The following is a 16060-nucleotide window of genomic DNA, read 5'->3' as shown; positions in this document are numbered from 1 at the left end:
TTTGGGCAAGTTTTATTTTAAACTTGATCCTAATTAATTGATCTGATCAGCTACATTTTTACCCATCCAATTGCTGTAGATCTACTCTCCAGTCATCAGGGACACAGGAGGCCTAGATCATCACTACTTCATACTGTCTGCAAAACAGTACACCGTTGTTTAAAATATACAAAGTAGAAAACAAACAGGCACATGCCTCTTATTCAAGGTTAGATGACACATTCAACAAAATTACAAGTTGCACAGAAAATTGGCCACACATAATTTTTCCCTATTTTGCAGCGTTACAGATTTTGGAAGTACTGTTAATTCCAAAGACAGGGAAAAGCCATCCAATGACATGTTGGGCTATGAGGGTCCACTAAGAAATGAGGAATTACTGGTGGAAATTGGTAATTCCTAGACCGTTTCTACCAGCAGTTACTCATTTTGACCCAGACGTTCAGCTAAGAGATTTCAACTTGTTTTAGTAGCCAAAATCTCCTGGTGAAAGTAAAGAGATAGGCAATGTTCCTGCAGATCTCAGAATTTGTGAAAATTGGAGTATATTTTGTGGAAAAAAGTAGGCTGGGTGCAAACAACCCCATTCTCCTTTAGAAGATGCACTGTACGTTGTGATTTGCTCACAAACAAATCATCTCAGTCCTGCAAGCAAATCAGGTAGGTTCCCAGTATGTCAATGACGGCGTAAGGAAAAGTTAAACACACAGAATGTTTGAGAAAGTGAAGAGAGGAAAGATAAAAGAAAAAGACAGGCCCGAAAGAGAGAATGGGCACTTAAACCAAGATGCAACCATCTTGCTTGCTAACATTTCTTGATTAAGTCTTATTTAATTTCAACCTTTTCATTGTAGTCTCCTTCGCCAAAGGAGCAGTTAAACACTTAATCCTTCATAGAAACAAACAAATGCATTGTTCCCTTTCCATGTTATTTTGTAGATTTATCCATCAGTCTTTGGAGTGCTTGACTTCACCTCTTCTGCCATTACTCTTACAAGCCGTTTGAAAGGGTCCACCTTTTGTGGAACTCTCACCAGCTGTTAAGCAGATAAACAAACCCTACTGCCATCTATAATGCTGCTTTAGGTTGCTTACCTGCTAGAGGTGAGTTTGGTTGGAGAAACAAGTTTTTTTTTTTACTACGCTGCTGACATTGGAATTCCAGTCCACCACCAGTTAGTGGGCCAAGTGTTCTCCAATTCAGTGTAGCCAGACATTCATCTCACTGTGCCAGGGACTCTATTGGCCCTCCAGTTTCTGGCATGCTGCTACTTGAAAGGCCAAACACGTGTGTTTCATTCTTGGTTAGCCTTTACTCCAGCCAACAGACATGCTAATCTTCTGCCGAAGCTCCAGCAGCACAAGTGAGTGCAGCTGTGAGCAACATTCAGTTGAGGTCAATTGCTGCAGGTATGAAGCCACTCCCTCCCTTTTATGCTGCAGTAGTTGACAGGCTCATCCATACCCACAAGGGTACTCCGCTCAATCAGCCACAACACTGCCACCATCGTGTATGCTCGTTCATGGTCCAGGGTAAACAAGCGAGATGCAGTGTGCGCTTATCTCTTCTGGTAAGCAGCTCTTCCCTGCCTGCCCTAAGCCAAGGAGCCTCAGGATTGACTTTTTGTCACCCCACTACCTGCAGAAGCCCCTAGGTGCACCTAACAAAAAGAAACAGGTTGATCATACTGTTCTTGCAAGAAATGAAGAGCCAAAATTGGTTGAAGGAATCTGATGGCCACCCTGGTCAGATTTTTAAAAATGAGGAACACTGTTGTAAAAACATCTCTTGTATGTAAAGGAAGCCTCTATACAGATCTGAGAAACAGAGAGAAAATCGTGTATCTTTTTTAGCACAAAATCCATTGCCCTGCTGCATCTTGCAACATTAAGAAGCTCAGAGGAGATAAAATGCAGCATTCTTAGAGTCAGCATAGCTGGAAGAGTGTGCCTTTATGGTGTTCTGTTAATTCATCCAAACATTCATCCCATATGGCTACTTCATTTGATATCTTTTTGTGTTCAAGCTAGACTCATGCCAACCAATGCAGGAGAAAGAGGATCATGGTTGGATGACTGGAGGGAATTGTTTGGACCAAGCTGCAAAATCTCAGCCTTGTCTGTATTAAGCAGTCGTCATTGCACCTCAGAGACGCCCTCTCGATGATTGTTGAGAAATCTATAGGCCCAAGCATAATCTGCAGAGCCGAGTGTTGTATCTTAGCAACTGGATGCTTCTCTACTAGATTCTAGAGTGTGGATTCCAGGAGCAGAAAGCAGGCAGTTGCTGAGAAGAGAGGACGTGTGTGAGGGATGAGATAATTAAACTTTTCTACATTCACTTGCTGTGCTCGGATGTCTTAAAAGTGGTGACGAGGATGGGATGCTGAACCAAGGACACTGTCAAATGTTTTTAAATATGGATTTTCGTCCTACATGAACATTTGTGAACAACCCCTGGTTCTTGCTTTGTGAATCGGGCTGGATTGCAAGGAAATGTCTGCTGCTTTATTCCACTTCAGACTTAAACGTGAGATCAACCGAGTTTTACCCAGTTTATAAATCTTAACTAAGGTACTACGAGGTATTTGGACGCGCTTGCCCTTGCACGAGGTTGCTGAGACGATAGTCTGTTTGTGGTCAATTGTTTAAGGCCCAGGCATGCGCATGCTGTAACCAGGGGCAACAAATGAGCCTCAGCAGCGCTGAAGTTTAAAAACAAGCGGCACCTGTGCAGTATATTTGTGCGCTGACCAGTGTACGCAACGTAATGCTGAACTCATTAAACTTTGGAAAGCCTGGAGGAAGCACGTTTCTCTGTATTGCGTGTGGGGTATTGTACTCACCAAGGCCTGGGGAAGCTTGGAGGTAGAAAGCGTCTTTGTATGGTGAGCTGCCGATCGAACTGAATGCAACTTAAATGTCATTCGCATACCATACTGTATCTGAGTTGTGGGTGGCTACCGGTGTAGTTTCTTTGTTATTTTCTGCATTGTAATTGGATACTGCGCAGTCTGGCAAGCATTGCTGTATATTCAACAAAACAAACAAGGAAGTAAAGCGCATATGACTTATGCATCCCACGCATCATTAAGGATACGTTATGTGGAGGGTGGTGATAACTGACAGGAGATCGCTAGTTCATCCATCTACAGCGTGTTATCCGTGACTGCAGACAGATTGCACATCATAAAGACTGCATGATTCATCAGGTTACAGACAGCGGTGACTACATTAGTTATTTTGGTTTGCTTTGTTACAGGACATTTATTGTATATATGCCATAAGAAAAAAAATCTAATTTTGATATACAGTAACATGGATCTGGTGCAAAAATGTATTTATACTTGCAAATAGATAACCTTAAATAATTAAATTGTAGAAATCTAAAGTAGCACTAAGTATAGGAATCACCGTGGATACTTTCTCAATAAGTGAACCCCCAAAGTTTTTACAAAATCCAAGTCTCCGGTCATGCTAAGGGAGGATTGGTGTGAGTCCTTCGAGACATACGTAGAGGCTATTGGAGGGGAAACATAGTACATCAAGTAAGATGGCATTGCTGAAACACAATTTAGACATTGAGGGAAGGGAAGGTGTTAAAAACGTTGCCTAAGCCAATACGCACAGTTACATTTAACCAGGAGGGAGGAGGAGAGGAAGCGTCTGAATCAGAGGAAGGAGTTAGCAATGAATATTTAGGTGCTATGAAAGCTTTGGAGGATAATTACGGGAAGAAAACTAGCATAGTGGTAAAAAGGCACAAGTGTAAAGCAATATATATCTGTGTTGAGATTGTTAGTTTCAACATGCAAGTTCAAGGATCTACATGAAGAGATTATAAGAGATCAAATCATAAATAGGACCAGCAATACAAAAATTTGAGAAATGTTGTTAAAATTAAAGGATCCTGCTTTACAAAAAAAAAAACATAAACACAGCAAGGAGGATAGAAAACACAACAAGGTATGTCAAGGAACTTAATGAGGAGCAAGTTATAGAGAAAACTGAACATAAAGTAAATGTGGTACAAAAAGGGAAAAAAAGTTTTGCAGGAATAATACGACAGTTGTACCAAAGGACAAACTTGCGTGTCATGTGGTAGTACTAAATACAATGCAAATGCGAAGACATGTCCGGCTACAAAGGCAAAGTCTTTCAAATGTAAAAAATGTGGACATTTTTCACATGTGTGCAAATCTGATAGCCGCAATGTAGGCAAATGAGTTGTGAATGTAGTCAATGAAAACAGTGATGATTATTCAGAAGATGAGGGGAAGAACAAAGTGGAAATGTTAATAATATGCGAAGACTTGGTGGGAGAGATCAAGAAAGGATATCGTCCTCCCAAATGCATTTGCAAAATCAATGAGAACAAAGTCAATGTATGGGTTGATTCATGTTTCTCATATACCATAATTGACAAGGATGTTTGGGAAGGGTTGGGCGAATGTAAATTGTGTCTGCCTGACATTGAACCCAAAGGATAATGGGGTGTAAAGTTATCATTGTTGGATAACTTCAATTGTCATACAAACACGTTGTGTGAACGGAAGAGTTGTAGTAGTGAAAACAGGAAGAGCTCTATTGGGGTGGAGAGATCAAAAAGTGCTGGGTATCATACTTGTTCCTATCATCCCAAGCAAATTTTACTTACTGAGGCAGCACCTAAAGCTAATTGGAAAGCAGAACATCCCAAATCGTTTGCTGACAATCTGGTGTGTTTAGAAAAAATTGAGCATCGCATAGTAGTACAATCAGGAAGCACTCCTAAAGTACACTGAGTGAGGAATGTTCCTTTAGCTTTGAGAACAGAACTTAAGGAGGAATTGGATTGCCTATGTGCGGCTGGTGTAATAGAGCCATAGAATCGTTGGACTGGCTTAGTCCCATAGGGCTAGAGAGGAAAGCCAGTGGGAAGCTGCGCATGTGTGTTGACTTGTGGGATCTCAATCAATGCATGGGGCTCAACTGGCATCTCCGCCCACACATAAATGAGAAGATTTTCAGTGTCAAAGACGCTAAGTATTTTCCATCCATTGAATTGTCCAATGCCTATCACCAGATCCGTCTGCATCCTGAATTGAAACATCTCACATCCTTCATATCACCGGAGGGTGAGTTTCAGTTCATATATATGCTGTTCAGATTGGTGTCAGCATCGGCTGTATTTCAGGGGGTCATGAGTAGCGTTTTGAAAGGAATTCCTAATGTTCTGGTTTTTCAAGACAACGTTTTGGTATGGGGTTTAGATGTGAAGAGTCATGATTCCACTGTGAATGAAGTGTTGGCTAAATTACAAAAAGCAGGATTAAATGTCAATGAGGAGAAATGTAAATTTGGGGTTTTGCAAGTGGATCACCTAGGCCATACATTGTCGAGGGAGGGAGTGAAATTTAAAGTAAAGTTAGTTGAGGCGATCGAATGTGTGCCTTCACCAACTAACAAGGAACATCTCCGATCATTTCTCGGTCTAGCCGAATACTATTCGAAGTTTGTACAGTACTTTGCTGACAAGATGCATGTTTTAAAGAAAACTAATAAAAAAAAGGGTGTGAAATTTGAGTGGACACTCGAGCATCAACAAGCATTCAAAAGAATCAAGAATGAGATTGGGAAGGCAGTGGCGTTAAAACCCTTTGATTCTAGGGACAAGACAATAGTTGTAGTTGAATCAAGTGCTTATGGATTTGGAGCTGTGTTAATACAAAAGAATGGACAGGAGCATGTGGTAGCGTTTGCTTCTTGAACATTAAAGAGTACAGAAGCAACGTATTCAGTAAACGAGAGGGAGGTGTTAGCCTGTTGGTGGAGAGTGAACTATTTCAAAACATATGTGTGGGGATCACCTTCGACTCGCGTACTCACCACAAGCCCTTGATCGAGATATTTACCACTAAAGGGACCAGAAATGCCACCCCAAAAATTACTAAATGGATATTCCATTTACAAGAATATGATTTGAACTGAAATATGTTCCAGGTAATAAGAATAGAAATGCAGATTGCTTGCCTCTGTAACTAGTGTGAACAAATCATGCGAAGGAGCAATAAATCAAGAAGAGATTGAGGGGGATGATGCACTGAAACAAGTTATGACATGTCTATCCAGTAGTTCTAGCCAAGCAGAAAATGTAAGAAAAGAGTATGGGGACTATAGGATGATATGGTCAGAATTGTCCTCAGTGGATTGCATTTTGAGAAATAGTAGAAGGCTAGTAGTGCACTAAGGTTTGAGGACCAGACTATTTGAATTACTACATGAGGGCCACAACGGCATGTCATGTATGAAAAGAAGTGCCTGCATTGATTTTTGGTGGCCAGACATGGCTAGAGAGATAGAAAGATTTGTGCATCATTGCAAGGCATGTGTGTGCAGTGACAAATTTCATAAGTCAGAAGAGTCTTCCATCTCACACACCAAACTGCCAGAGAAGCCATGGCAAAAGCTAAGCAATGGAGATATGTGGTCCGTTCAGCAGTAAAGGCATAAAAGGGAAATATGCCCTAGTCTTAATGGATTATTTCTCCAAATGGCCTGAAGCGGCATTTGTGAGAGAAACAACAGCATCCAGTTTCATAAATGTTTGCAAAGAAGTGTTCAGAAGAGAGGGATACCCTGAGTGCATTGTCACTGACAACGGACCACAATTTACTGCTAATGAAGTTCAGAGGTTCTTGAAAGAGATGGGGATATTACACCACAAAACAGCTGTATATCACCCAAGGGAAAATGGTCTCATCGTGAGATTCAACCGTGCCATAAAGGAGTGTGTACAGCCGAGTGCTGAGTGTGGAGCAGACTGCAAGAAGGCTGTTAAAGAAATGTTGTAGAGTTATCGCGACACTCTGCATTCGACCACAAGAGAGACCCCTTTTTGTCTATTAAAGTACAGACTAGCATGTACCAAACTGACGCCCACGTTGATGAATAAAATGACAAAAAGGGAAATTGATAAGAAGGAACAAAAACAAAGAGTAAACAAATATCAGGAAAATATGTGCACAGACATAAGAACAGGTTGAATAACAGATCCTGCAAGTCTGAGGTGAGTGATTGGGTAAGGACATCTCATTTTGGAGGTCAGAAGTCAAGACTTTCAAAGTGGTCTAAACTGAAGGAGGTGAAAAGGGTGGTTGGAAATAATGTGTGGTATCAGGAAGGTTACCAAGTGCAATGATCTGGGACGTAAAGAATGGAGGGAAGAGAACGGTAAGGGAAATATGTCTAAAAATGAGACTGTGCCCCATGCTGGAAACAATGAGAGGGGATGGATCAGAAGGAAACCAATTTGGCATAAAGACCACGTATGTTCATGATGATTATGTATGTTCATGGAGGTTTTGTGTTTTTTGCACAATTTATGCCTATATCGTGTTTATGTTACTGTTAGCTATCTTATTAAAATATATATATATATATTTTTTTTTATAAAGGAGAAAGATATTATGTATCTTATCAACTGCATGCCTCTCTACTGGATTCTAGAGTGTTGATTCCAGGAGCAGTTGCTGAGAAGAGAGGACGTGTGCCAGGGGTTGTTGTGCTGAGCTAATTAAACCCTTCTACATTCACCTGCTGCATCCTGGCATCTTAAAACTAATGGCTCCAATGTAGGCTTAATAAATGCAGGATTAGAAGCATGCTCACAGTCATACAGGTCATTGTTGGAAAGAAGGGAAAGGAAATATTTGGGTTGAACCCAGTGGGTGTCTCAGCATAGGTTTTTGTGGGGAAAAAGGATTAAGACATACAGTTACCTCAGCAGCAAATGTCTTCAGCTCTCTATGCCAATGAACCCGCCATAACTACATTCAGTTATTCTGCAGTGACCAAACAGATTATGAGTCAAAACAGCTAATGGAGAGGTGTGTCTGGAATCTGTGTCACTCAAATATCAAAGGCATATGTCCAACACGTCGTATTTACATCACTGGAGCCTCATATTAGCCACCATTTGGAAGCCATTAACTCAGTCAGTAAAAAACGTAAGTAAGCTGTATAAAGATGGCCGTAGTCACCCTATAATACCTTACTCTAGACAACACCGGTCCCAAAAGAAGACTGCAGTACAAAGACAGTTTAATCCCCCCTGGTCTTTGTCCTGAGAGTCTGAGCCCACCAGGGGACACTGAGGAGTAGGCAGCCGAAGAGCACAGAGCTGAGCCATTACAATGGGCTAAAGGCGCATTTATTTTGCAGCACTAAAAAGAGCTTCCTTGGAGTAGCGGCACTTGTGAATGGGCGCAGGTGCAATAGAGTCCATTATTTTAGGTCATAATGTCTGTAGGTCCCCGGGAATATTCCAAACATGAAATCGGGTTAGAACACGGGGGTCACCTGGATTAAGATTCTTTTAGATACCATGTCTTAAGACTGTGAATTCCCAACCCTGTTGTAGTTGATCTATTTTGTGGTGAAGACATTTTCCAGTGAAAAGAGTGTGAACAAGAAGGCTTACATTTCCTTTTCCTCACAATCCATACACTAACGAATGGAATTTCGTGTCAGTGTAAATTTCAAATAACTTCTCCTAAAACAGCAAGGAACGTTTCAGTTTTCTTTCAAAGACAGCTTTGAAAATGTTGTATGCAGGAATTTTCTGGCGATTCCTCTGTCTGCGAGTTCAGACTTTGGTGGTCACCTGCCAATATGTGACCGAAACAAGAAGTGCTTTCAGACCAGAACGAAACAGCAGGAGGCAGGACCAATGCTCCCAAAAAGGTACAGCAAAAACAAAATTAACTCCATAGGGGCACCCAGATTAGCTTATACAAGACCGCATCAATACCCTCAGACGAAGAAAGAGGAGTGAGGTGGGAAAGCTAAACATGCATGACAGGGGCCATGGTACGAATGCAGCTTTACGTGCCATGAGGCTTCCTCTGTTCTAATCTGCCTTGCAAAGTTTTCAACCATCTATCCAGCCTGCCATCTAAAGCCTATGAAAGAAGAGTGGCTGGGGACAAAACAATACCATGCTCGGAAAGGAAACATGGTAACGTCATTATAAAGAATGAACAATATAAATGAATAGGAGGCTCTCATTGGTTTTAATCCTCTTTTCAAACTGATAATTGTTAAAAAAAAAAAAAGAAGAAAAAAAACACAATTCACTTACAATTAGTGGATCTCCATATACTGTACGTTATCAATGAAATACTTAACGAGGGCGAATGAACTGATACATTTACAAACGCTCTGTTAATTAGTATGGTCAAGTAACACTTTCATCATCCATTTTCTCAGTTATGACTGAGGTACTTGCTGACTGCATTCACAGTGGCCTGCAGACACTGTAAGTGGTTATGTTTCATACTGTTAGAGGGGAGTTATACTGGACAGTGGTCAATGACGTAGGAGCAGATAAATGTATAATTAGCTATACATTAATTGGAATAGTAGCAGCTTAAACCCTGTTGTGGATATGAATGGAGCATCAGCTGCAGTGATATGAGGGAACAAGGACACTGCTGTTTATTTGTGCTGCAGGGGTCTAGGACTCAACATTGTTCAGCCTATGCGGTTACGTTTTGGGGCATTTTTGGTGAGATAATGTGGATGTGTTATGTAGATGACAAATGCCAATTCAACTATATTGCTTGGAGCATGTGGTCTACAGTATATGCAGGTGCCTTCGTTGTGGCTAATGTGCACTATTTTTGTAAAAATGAGCCGTGCAACATCCTTGTAACCACCAAATCAAGAGAAGATCTCTATTTTAGTGTTTAAGGAGCTACGAATCATACTCACCAGTTTGATTTTTGAGGACAGGTTATCAGGTAGTTTTGCTCTCAGTTGTTCAGTTTCTTTGAATGTTGCAGGAAATCCTGTGAGGAAGGCCAAGTCTTGCATTAGGACTAAACCCGGAGCTTCTTTGTCAGTAGTCTACAAGAGGAAAGGAGTGCTGTGATATTAGATGGGATGTTCACTCCTGAACATACATTTAGCACACTCACCACGATTAAAACAAGAACAAGTCACCTGCGTTTCAACATCCAACACAAAAACAGAAGGTAATTTTGGAATATAACTGGCAGATTTTTCAAAACGTTTTATGTTGTCTTTGAACCTATACCAATTCTCTTCTGATGTTCCTGTTTTTTCTCTGAATACTACTACACATACTAGGTATTTTTCAGAAGCAGCAGCAGCCCTAAAATGTCATTTGAAGTCGGATTGTGAACTCCATGCCTCGCTTTTTCCACAAAGCATCTACAAGCCTTAAGGTATGCACTCATCTCTGAGGGGTGTTGTTCAAAAGTGTGGCTTTTAAAAATATAATGCTACAACTGCAGATGTGGAGTGATAGGGAATCTGCTCCACAAGCAACATGTTGGAGATTAAGGGCCTGATTACGCCCTGGGAGAGGGGATTACTCTGTCGCAAACGTGACGGATATCGCATCTGCCGTATTCCAAGTTCCATAGGATATAATGGAACCTGTAATAAGGCAGGAGGGATATCCATCACGTCTGTGAAGGAGTAATCTCCTCAGCCCAGGTCGTAATCAGGCCCTAAGTTTACCTCTTCATAGATTTTTTTTACCCCTGTTTTTGGAAAACTCATTTGATGGTTGAACTAAAGGCGAGGTACTGTGTCTCAACACTGTGGATCCTTAACAGTTACACATCATGGTTAGTAGGTTCAACTGGATTCAAGAAGCAAGAGAGACCTATAGAGATTAATCACAGAACATTAGTGAAATCACAGAGCAGAGGTCTTTCAAACTGTGGGACATGTCCCACTGGAGGGGTCGTGGAGGTGTTCCCGGGGCGGGGTGGAGGTGAGTTCCTCAGGAAGACCCTGCAAATGGAAATGACCTGGAAATGCACATTTACAGCGTTTCCAGGTTGTCTTCATTTACAAGCAGCAGTTGATGCGCATGGAAGAGTCAAAGACGTGATTTAAACAGAACAAAATGTTATGTTCTGTTATCTTCACCTGCAGGTAACTCCAGATAAAATAACAAACACCTCGAAAAAAAAATTCTACTTAACACTTATTAAACCTCACTGGATGAATGTAATCACTGAAGATGTCTGTGTGTGAGGTCTAAGAGTTACAGAATCGATTCCTGGTGGGCCAAATGGGGAAAGGGAGATAGATAAATTAGATAGATTAGATAGATAGATAGATAGATAGATAGATAGATAGATAGATAGATAGATAGATAGATAGATAGATAGATAGATAGATAGATAGATAGATTAGATAGATAGATAGCTAGATAGACATACTGTAACACAAAGCACTGTGAATGTGAACATGTAAATCATTATTTTAAAACTATTACACTCAGTATAACATAGGCTGCTCCAGAATCGTTTAGTCAGAGCCACTGGAATTATGTGGTGGAGGACTGCCAAATTATGCAGCAGGATTGACAAAATTATGCAAGAAGAAAAAAGCAAATAATGCAGCATATTTCTTGATACTACTGCTTCATTATTTTGTACTTTTTTATGCATGCTAATTATATTTGGGCAAAGATGTTACCTCATTATTACCAGTTTAACAGCCAAATACAGATATAAGCAAATGAAGGGTGACCAGTTACCCTTTGTGAGGGGCCTTCCACTGCATAACTTTAGATCTATTTGAGCTACAAAAACTTTTTTTATTCTAAAATCTGTAGAATGCGCACCAGATGATGGATTATGTGGCAGATCCATAATTATGTGAAAAACGGCCAGAACCACATAATGCCAGGGGCTCTTGGTTCAGACTTTAAGATAAAACAAGTGCTTTCAAAGCATATAGTTAGGAATAGGTAACCAGACTGTACCCAGTGCAAGCATTTTTATTATCTATTAAAAGGACACTGGTCAGAACTCAACACCCTTTTGTCACTTGTCATCGTAAAAACTTGAAGTGACTCCATCAATTAAGGCTTATAAGTGTTCCCAAGCAGCTCTTACATTTGGTTATTAATCAGTTGCACACATTTACATTTCTTTCAGACAGCAAGCACCTTGGTCTCTGTTCCACCCTTAGCTTCACTAAACGAGAGTCCTTCCTCCTATCCTTTCACTTTCACCCAGAGGCACCTCAAGGTCCACATTAATCATTCAGAGATGCTTGTTTCTTTTTGTTTGACAAAAGCTATGGGGAATGGTTTTGTGAACTTAAAAAACACATAGGCATATCAGTCATCCCCGATCCTGCCCACTTCAACATGCTGATGTCTTTTGGGGTAAGTTGAAGGGTGACCAGTATGGTCGCATTCAGAAGCAGAGCCCTGGTCATCCAGACCCCTGGAGCTTCAGAGTAATGGCCAAGGAGAAAGAGGAAAAGTGCGAGATCCCTTATTAACATCAAAGACATGGCCCACTGGAGGGGTGGTATCTAGGGCCTAATTTTTCTATTTACAAATTAATAGACAGTTCTTTCTTAGTGAGACTATCTGAGGAAGGTAGCAACATAAGGGGGCTATCTTTTTATGGAAGGGCCAGCACTAGCATTAATGTAGCAGGTGCAGTGGCACTGGGACCATGGGTGTGAGGGGCTGCTGCACCCCCAATTAGGACTGTCTTGCTACCAAAAAGTGGAGTGGAGGCCCATTTTCCTTGCTAGTCCCAGGGCCCAGGTCACCCTTGAAGCACAGGCAACAGGATCCCAGCACCAAGGAAGAAGTGGGTGAGATGTTAGGCTGATTTATCTTTTTTTATTACACAAAGGAGCAGTCGGCCTCCTCTGAGCCTTAGCTCTCTGTAGCGGGCAGAGGACGAAGCTTGCTCCTAGGGCTCTAGGTATAATTGCTGCTGCAGGTGCCGTGTCACTGAGGCCCAGTGGTGTGAGAGGCCAACTAAACCCCAATTGTGTATGTTTAACTTGCTTCTTTGTTTGCATTAGGCCCCAGTGCACCCTTGTTGTGCCAATGTTTTTAGCCTCTTACCAATGGCCCAATGGAGGTGAATATTGAAGCGGGCAGGGCGAGCTTAGCGTGGGCCTCAGAGAGATGACAGAAAGGGTAAGAGACAAGATCGGGCCCATGGTTTTTAGAAAGAGCCTAGGAGACTGCCTGTTTACCAAAGCAGTAGCTATCATTAGTGAAGCAGGTAAAGTGGCACTGGATCCCTGGGGGTTGAGGGTCCACTGCATCGGAATCATGACCGTCTTACTTTCCAAAGGACACACTGGGCCTTGCGAGCATTAGAGCTCAGAAAACTGTTGCTGCAAAGTGAGGGTAACACGTGGCGGCTCATTTATTTTTCTGAAAGGGACACAGTCTGTTTCAGGACTGGAGTGATGCCAGGCATGGAGGTAAAGGCAGAGAGACAGCCTGCTACTCGAGGTTGTAGATATCATTAGTGCAGCAGATATAGTTGCACTGGGACCAAGGACATTGAGAGGTTGACAACACTATGATTATGTGAGGTAAAGTTTTCAGTCAATTTTTGTTTTTGTGCAATTTATTTGTTCTTTTATACAGCTCACATTTAGTGCAGATTTTGAGCTACAGAAAAGTATCCTTGAAATTATCTCGTACTCCCAAGCTCCCTGTGCTTAGCTTTACCATTCCTGCTCCCCCAAGTTTTGCCATAAAGTTTTGAAAGGAGCTCCAATTTCAAAATATTTTCCTTAGGGGGCTGAGAGCAAAAAAGTTTGAAGACCTCTGTCATAGAGCAATCCTGGCACTTTTTAAAACTGTTGGGTACTCCAATGAAGAACCTTATTGGTATAACATTTGTAAAATGTTGCAGTGATTGATCTTGGACCGTAGAGTTGCTCTTGCTATAGAGGCCTTGGAAGATTTGCAACAAAAGGTTTGTACAGTACATGTTTGAAATATATGGTTTAAAGGAAAGCCTAGGACGACTCATTTGTTTACATAATATTCTATGTTCATGCTTTTCAACTAAAACACCTTTTCCCATCAGTTATTGAGTGCTCACTAATGTTCAAAACTGCGTAATGACAACAGGGGTAGAACATAAAAACCTGTGCAGAAGGAGTAAAAGAACAGTAAATGTTCTTATTAAATACATCTCCACAGCATACGCTCCGCCAATGCTAAGGGTCAGCTCCCGATAAACCTTTACATCTATAACTTCAGTCATATGGATCCTCTTTGCTTGCAGCAATGTGCCTTAAGGAAGTACCCTGGAAGACACGTGTGATTCTTTAAGGGATGTGAAGTGTTTATTTCCTTGGTCTGCCTGGAGAGATGGGGTGGACAGCATGTGAATGCATAACATGTAGGAAGGCTTTAGAAGTGAAGCGTAGCTCTCCTTCATGAGTATCTTCATCATAATCATTGGGATATCAGTGAAAGTCCCTGTTCAACACTTAAACACGTTTTTATATAACATTTTCAAAGAAGCTGCACTTGGAAATACAAACCCACCACTTTGAGACTGATAATTAGCCAGTTCCCACAGTACCCCTCACCAGCAGAGTTCTTTCAGTCCCCTTGAAGGAGAAATACAAATACAAGTAAGAAACAAAGTCACTTGCCTTGCTTCTAGATTCTATCTGGCACTAGAGTAGCAAAAATACTTTAGAAAACATGTGTAGATCACCAAGTAGGATAGCGGCACATCGCTGTTATCATGGTATTTCTCAGCACAGCCATAGTAGCGTTATTTCTACATTTCAGTGGGCCCGCAGCCTACGGGATAGGGAATGTCGGTCACAACCTAACCTACTGCACAAAACAATCAATGTTGCTTTTGGTTGATACAAGTGGAAGCTCCTGCAACTCACATATCACAGACAAAAGCCTTTAGAACATCTGGTGGCTTTTAGTGTTTTTATTTTTTTAAATTTCAGAAATTTGACTGACTGTTGAAATAAAACAATAAAAAGAACTATTTGGAAAAAAAACTGGATTACTACCTGGGAAAAGTTAAAGTTCCTTGATTAATTGACTTTATATTTTTTGCGAATATAATGAGGTAATGTAATGTATTTAGAACTGAATGCATTAACTCTTTGCAGTTACATTCTACGACCACTTCTCTTTTCTTCTTTCTTTTTCTCCTTTCATATCACTATCTCATTTTCTTTTTTTTCTCAAGGGACAAGGTCATTTTCAGTTGGTATGTTTCAGTCTGTGAATGGATGTGTCAAATAGGGTTTTTGTCTTTTTAATGCACTTCAATGCGCAAAAATGTTCACTCTGCTCGGGGAGACAGATTGGCAGGAGATCATCAGCAGGAGCATGGACAAATTCATGTGGAAACCTGTGGCAGCTTTTGGACAATATAAAGCAGCATATGAAATGCTATCTTGTCTTGGAAAAAAATCAAAAAATTCCTAAAACCTTTATCAGTAGAAAAAGCTTGAATTCGGCATTGCATTACTTGACCAATCGGCTCAGTAACTTCATAGCCAATGCCATCTGGTTAGAGCGTGGACCGACGGATGTATGACGGAACCATGCATGCCATTACAACGCGGTAAGTACAATGCATGCATCTTAACCACGCATGCATTTATAATTAAAGTTTTTACCACATGCATGCTTTTATGTATATTTAAATAATCATATATATATATATATATATATATATATATATATATATATATATATATATGTGTGTGTGTGTGTGTGTGTGTGTTTTGCATATAAATATTGGTATATATATATATATATATATATATATATATATATATATATATATATATATATATATATCACATGACCAAGGCTGCTGTGTCAGCCGAAACGCGTTGTGTTTGGATTAAAAAGTAGTTTGCTTTTCCTTGAATCCCGAGTGTGCGAGTACTAATTTTTTCTTTTGTGTCGTATGAATTACCGGCTTGCTCGTGCCGGTTCTCGCACCACCCCTCTTGGACTGATTGAGCTCTATTTTTCGAGCATTTGGAGATATATATATATATATATATATATATATTTGTGTATATATTTGTGTATATACATTTAAAAATTCATATATATATTCAACTTGGCACCAAAAAACCCATTCCCACCCTAAACCCGAAAAACCCCTTTGCACCCAAAAACCCATACCACCCTAAAACCCAAACCTACCCTAAAACCTAAAAATGCCCTTACTAACCAAAAACTCACACCCATCCTAAAACCTAAAAA

The 16060-nt window shown here is 40.6% G+C and overlaps 1 protein-coding gene across 2 annotated transcripts in view; it reads right to left on the bottom strand.

Annotated features, from left to right (window-relative positions):
* GNPTAB (N-acetylglucosamine-1-phosphate transferase subunits alpha and beta) overlaps positions 1-16060 on the bottom strand; it is a 417324-nt gene that overhangs the window by 271926 nt on the left and 129338 nt on the right. For both annotated transcript variants that reach the window (XM_069229013.1, XM_069229014.1), the window contains exon 7: positions 9754-9888. In XM_069229013.1, the coding sequence (XP_069085114.1) occupies positions 9754-9888 (135 nt within the window). The remainder of the gene's footprint in view (positions 1-9753; positions 9889-16060) is intronic.

The sequence above is a fragment of the Pleurodeles waltl genome, chromosome 4_1, assembly GCF_031143425.1.
Source record: "Pleurodeles waltl isolate 20211129_DDA chromosome 4_1, aPleWal1.hap1.20221129, whole genome shotgun sequence".
NCBI classification, from domain to species: Eukaryota; Metazoa; Chordata; class Amphibia; order Caudata; family Salamandridae; genus Pleurodeles; species Pleurodeles waltl.
Note: the sequence above shows the minus strand (reverse complement) of the source record. Positions and strands in the feature narration are given on the sequence as shown.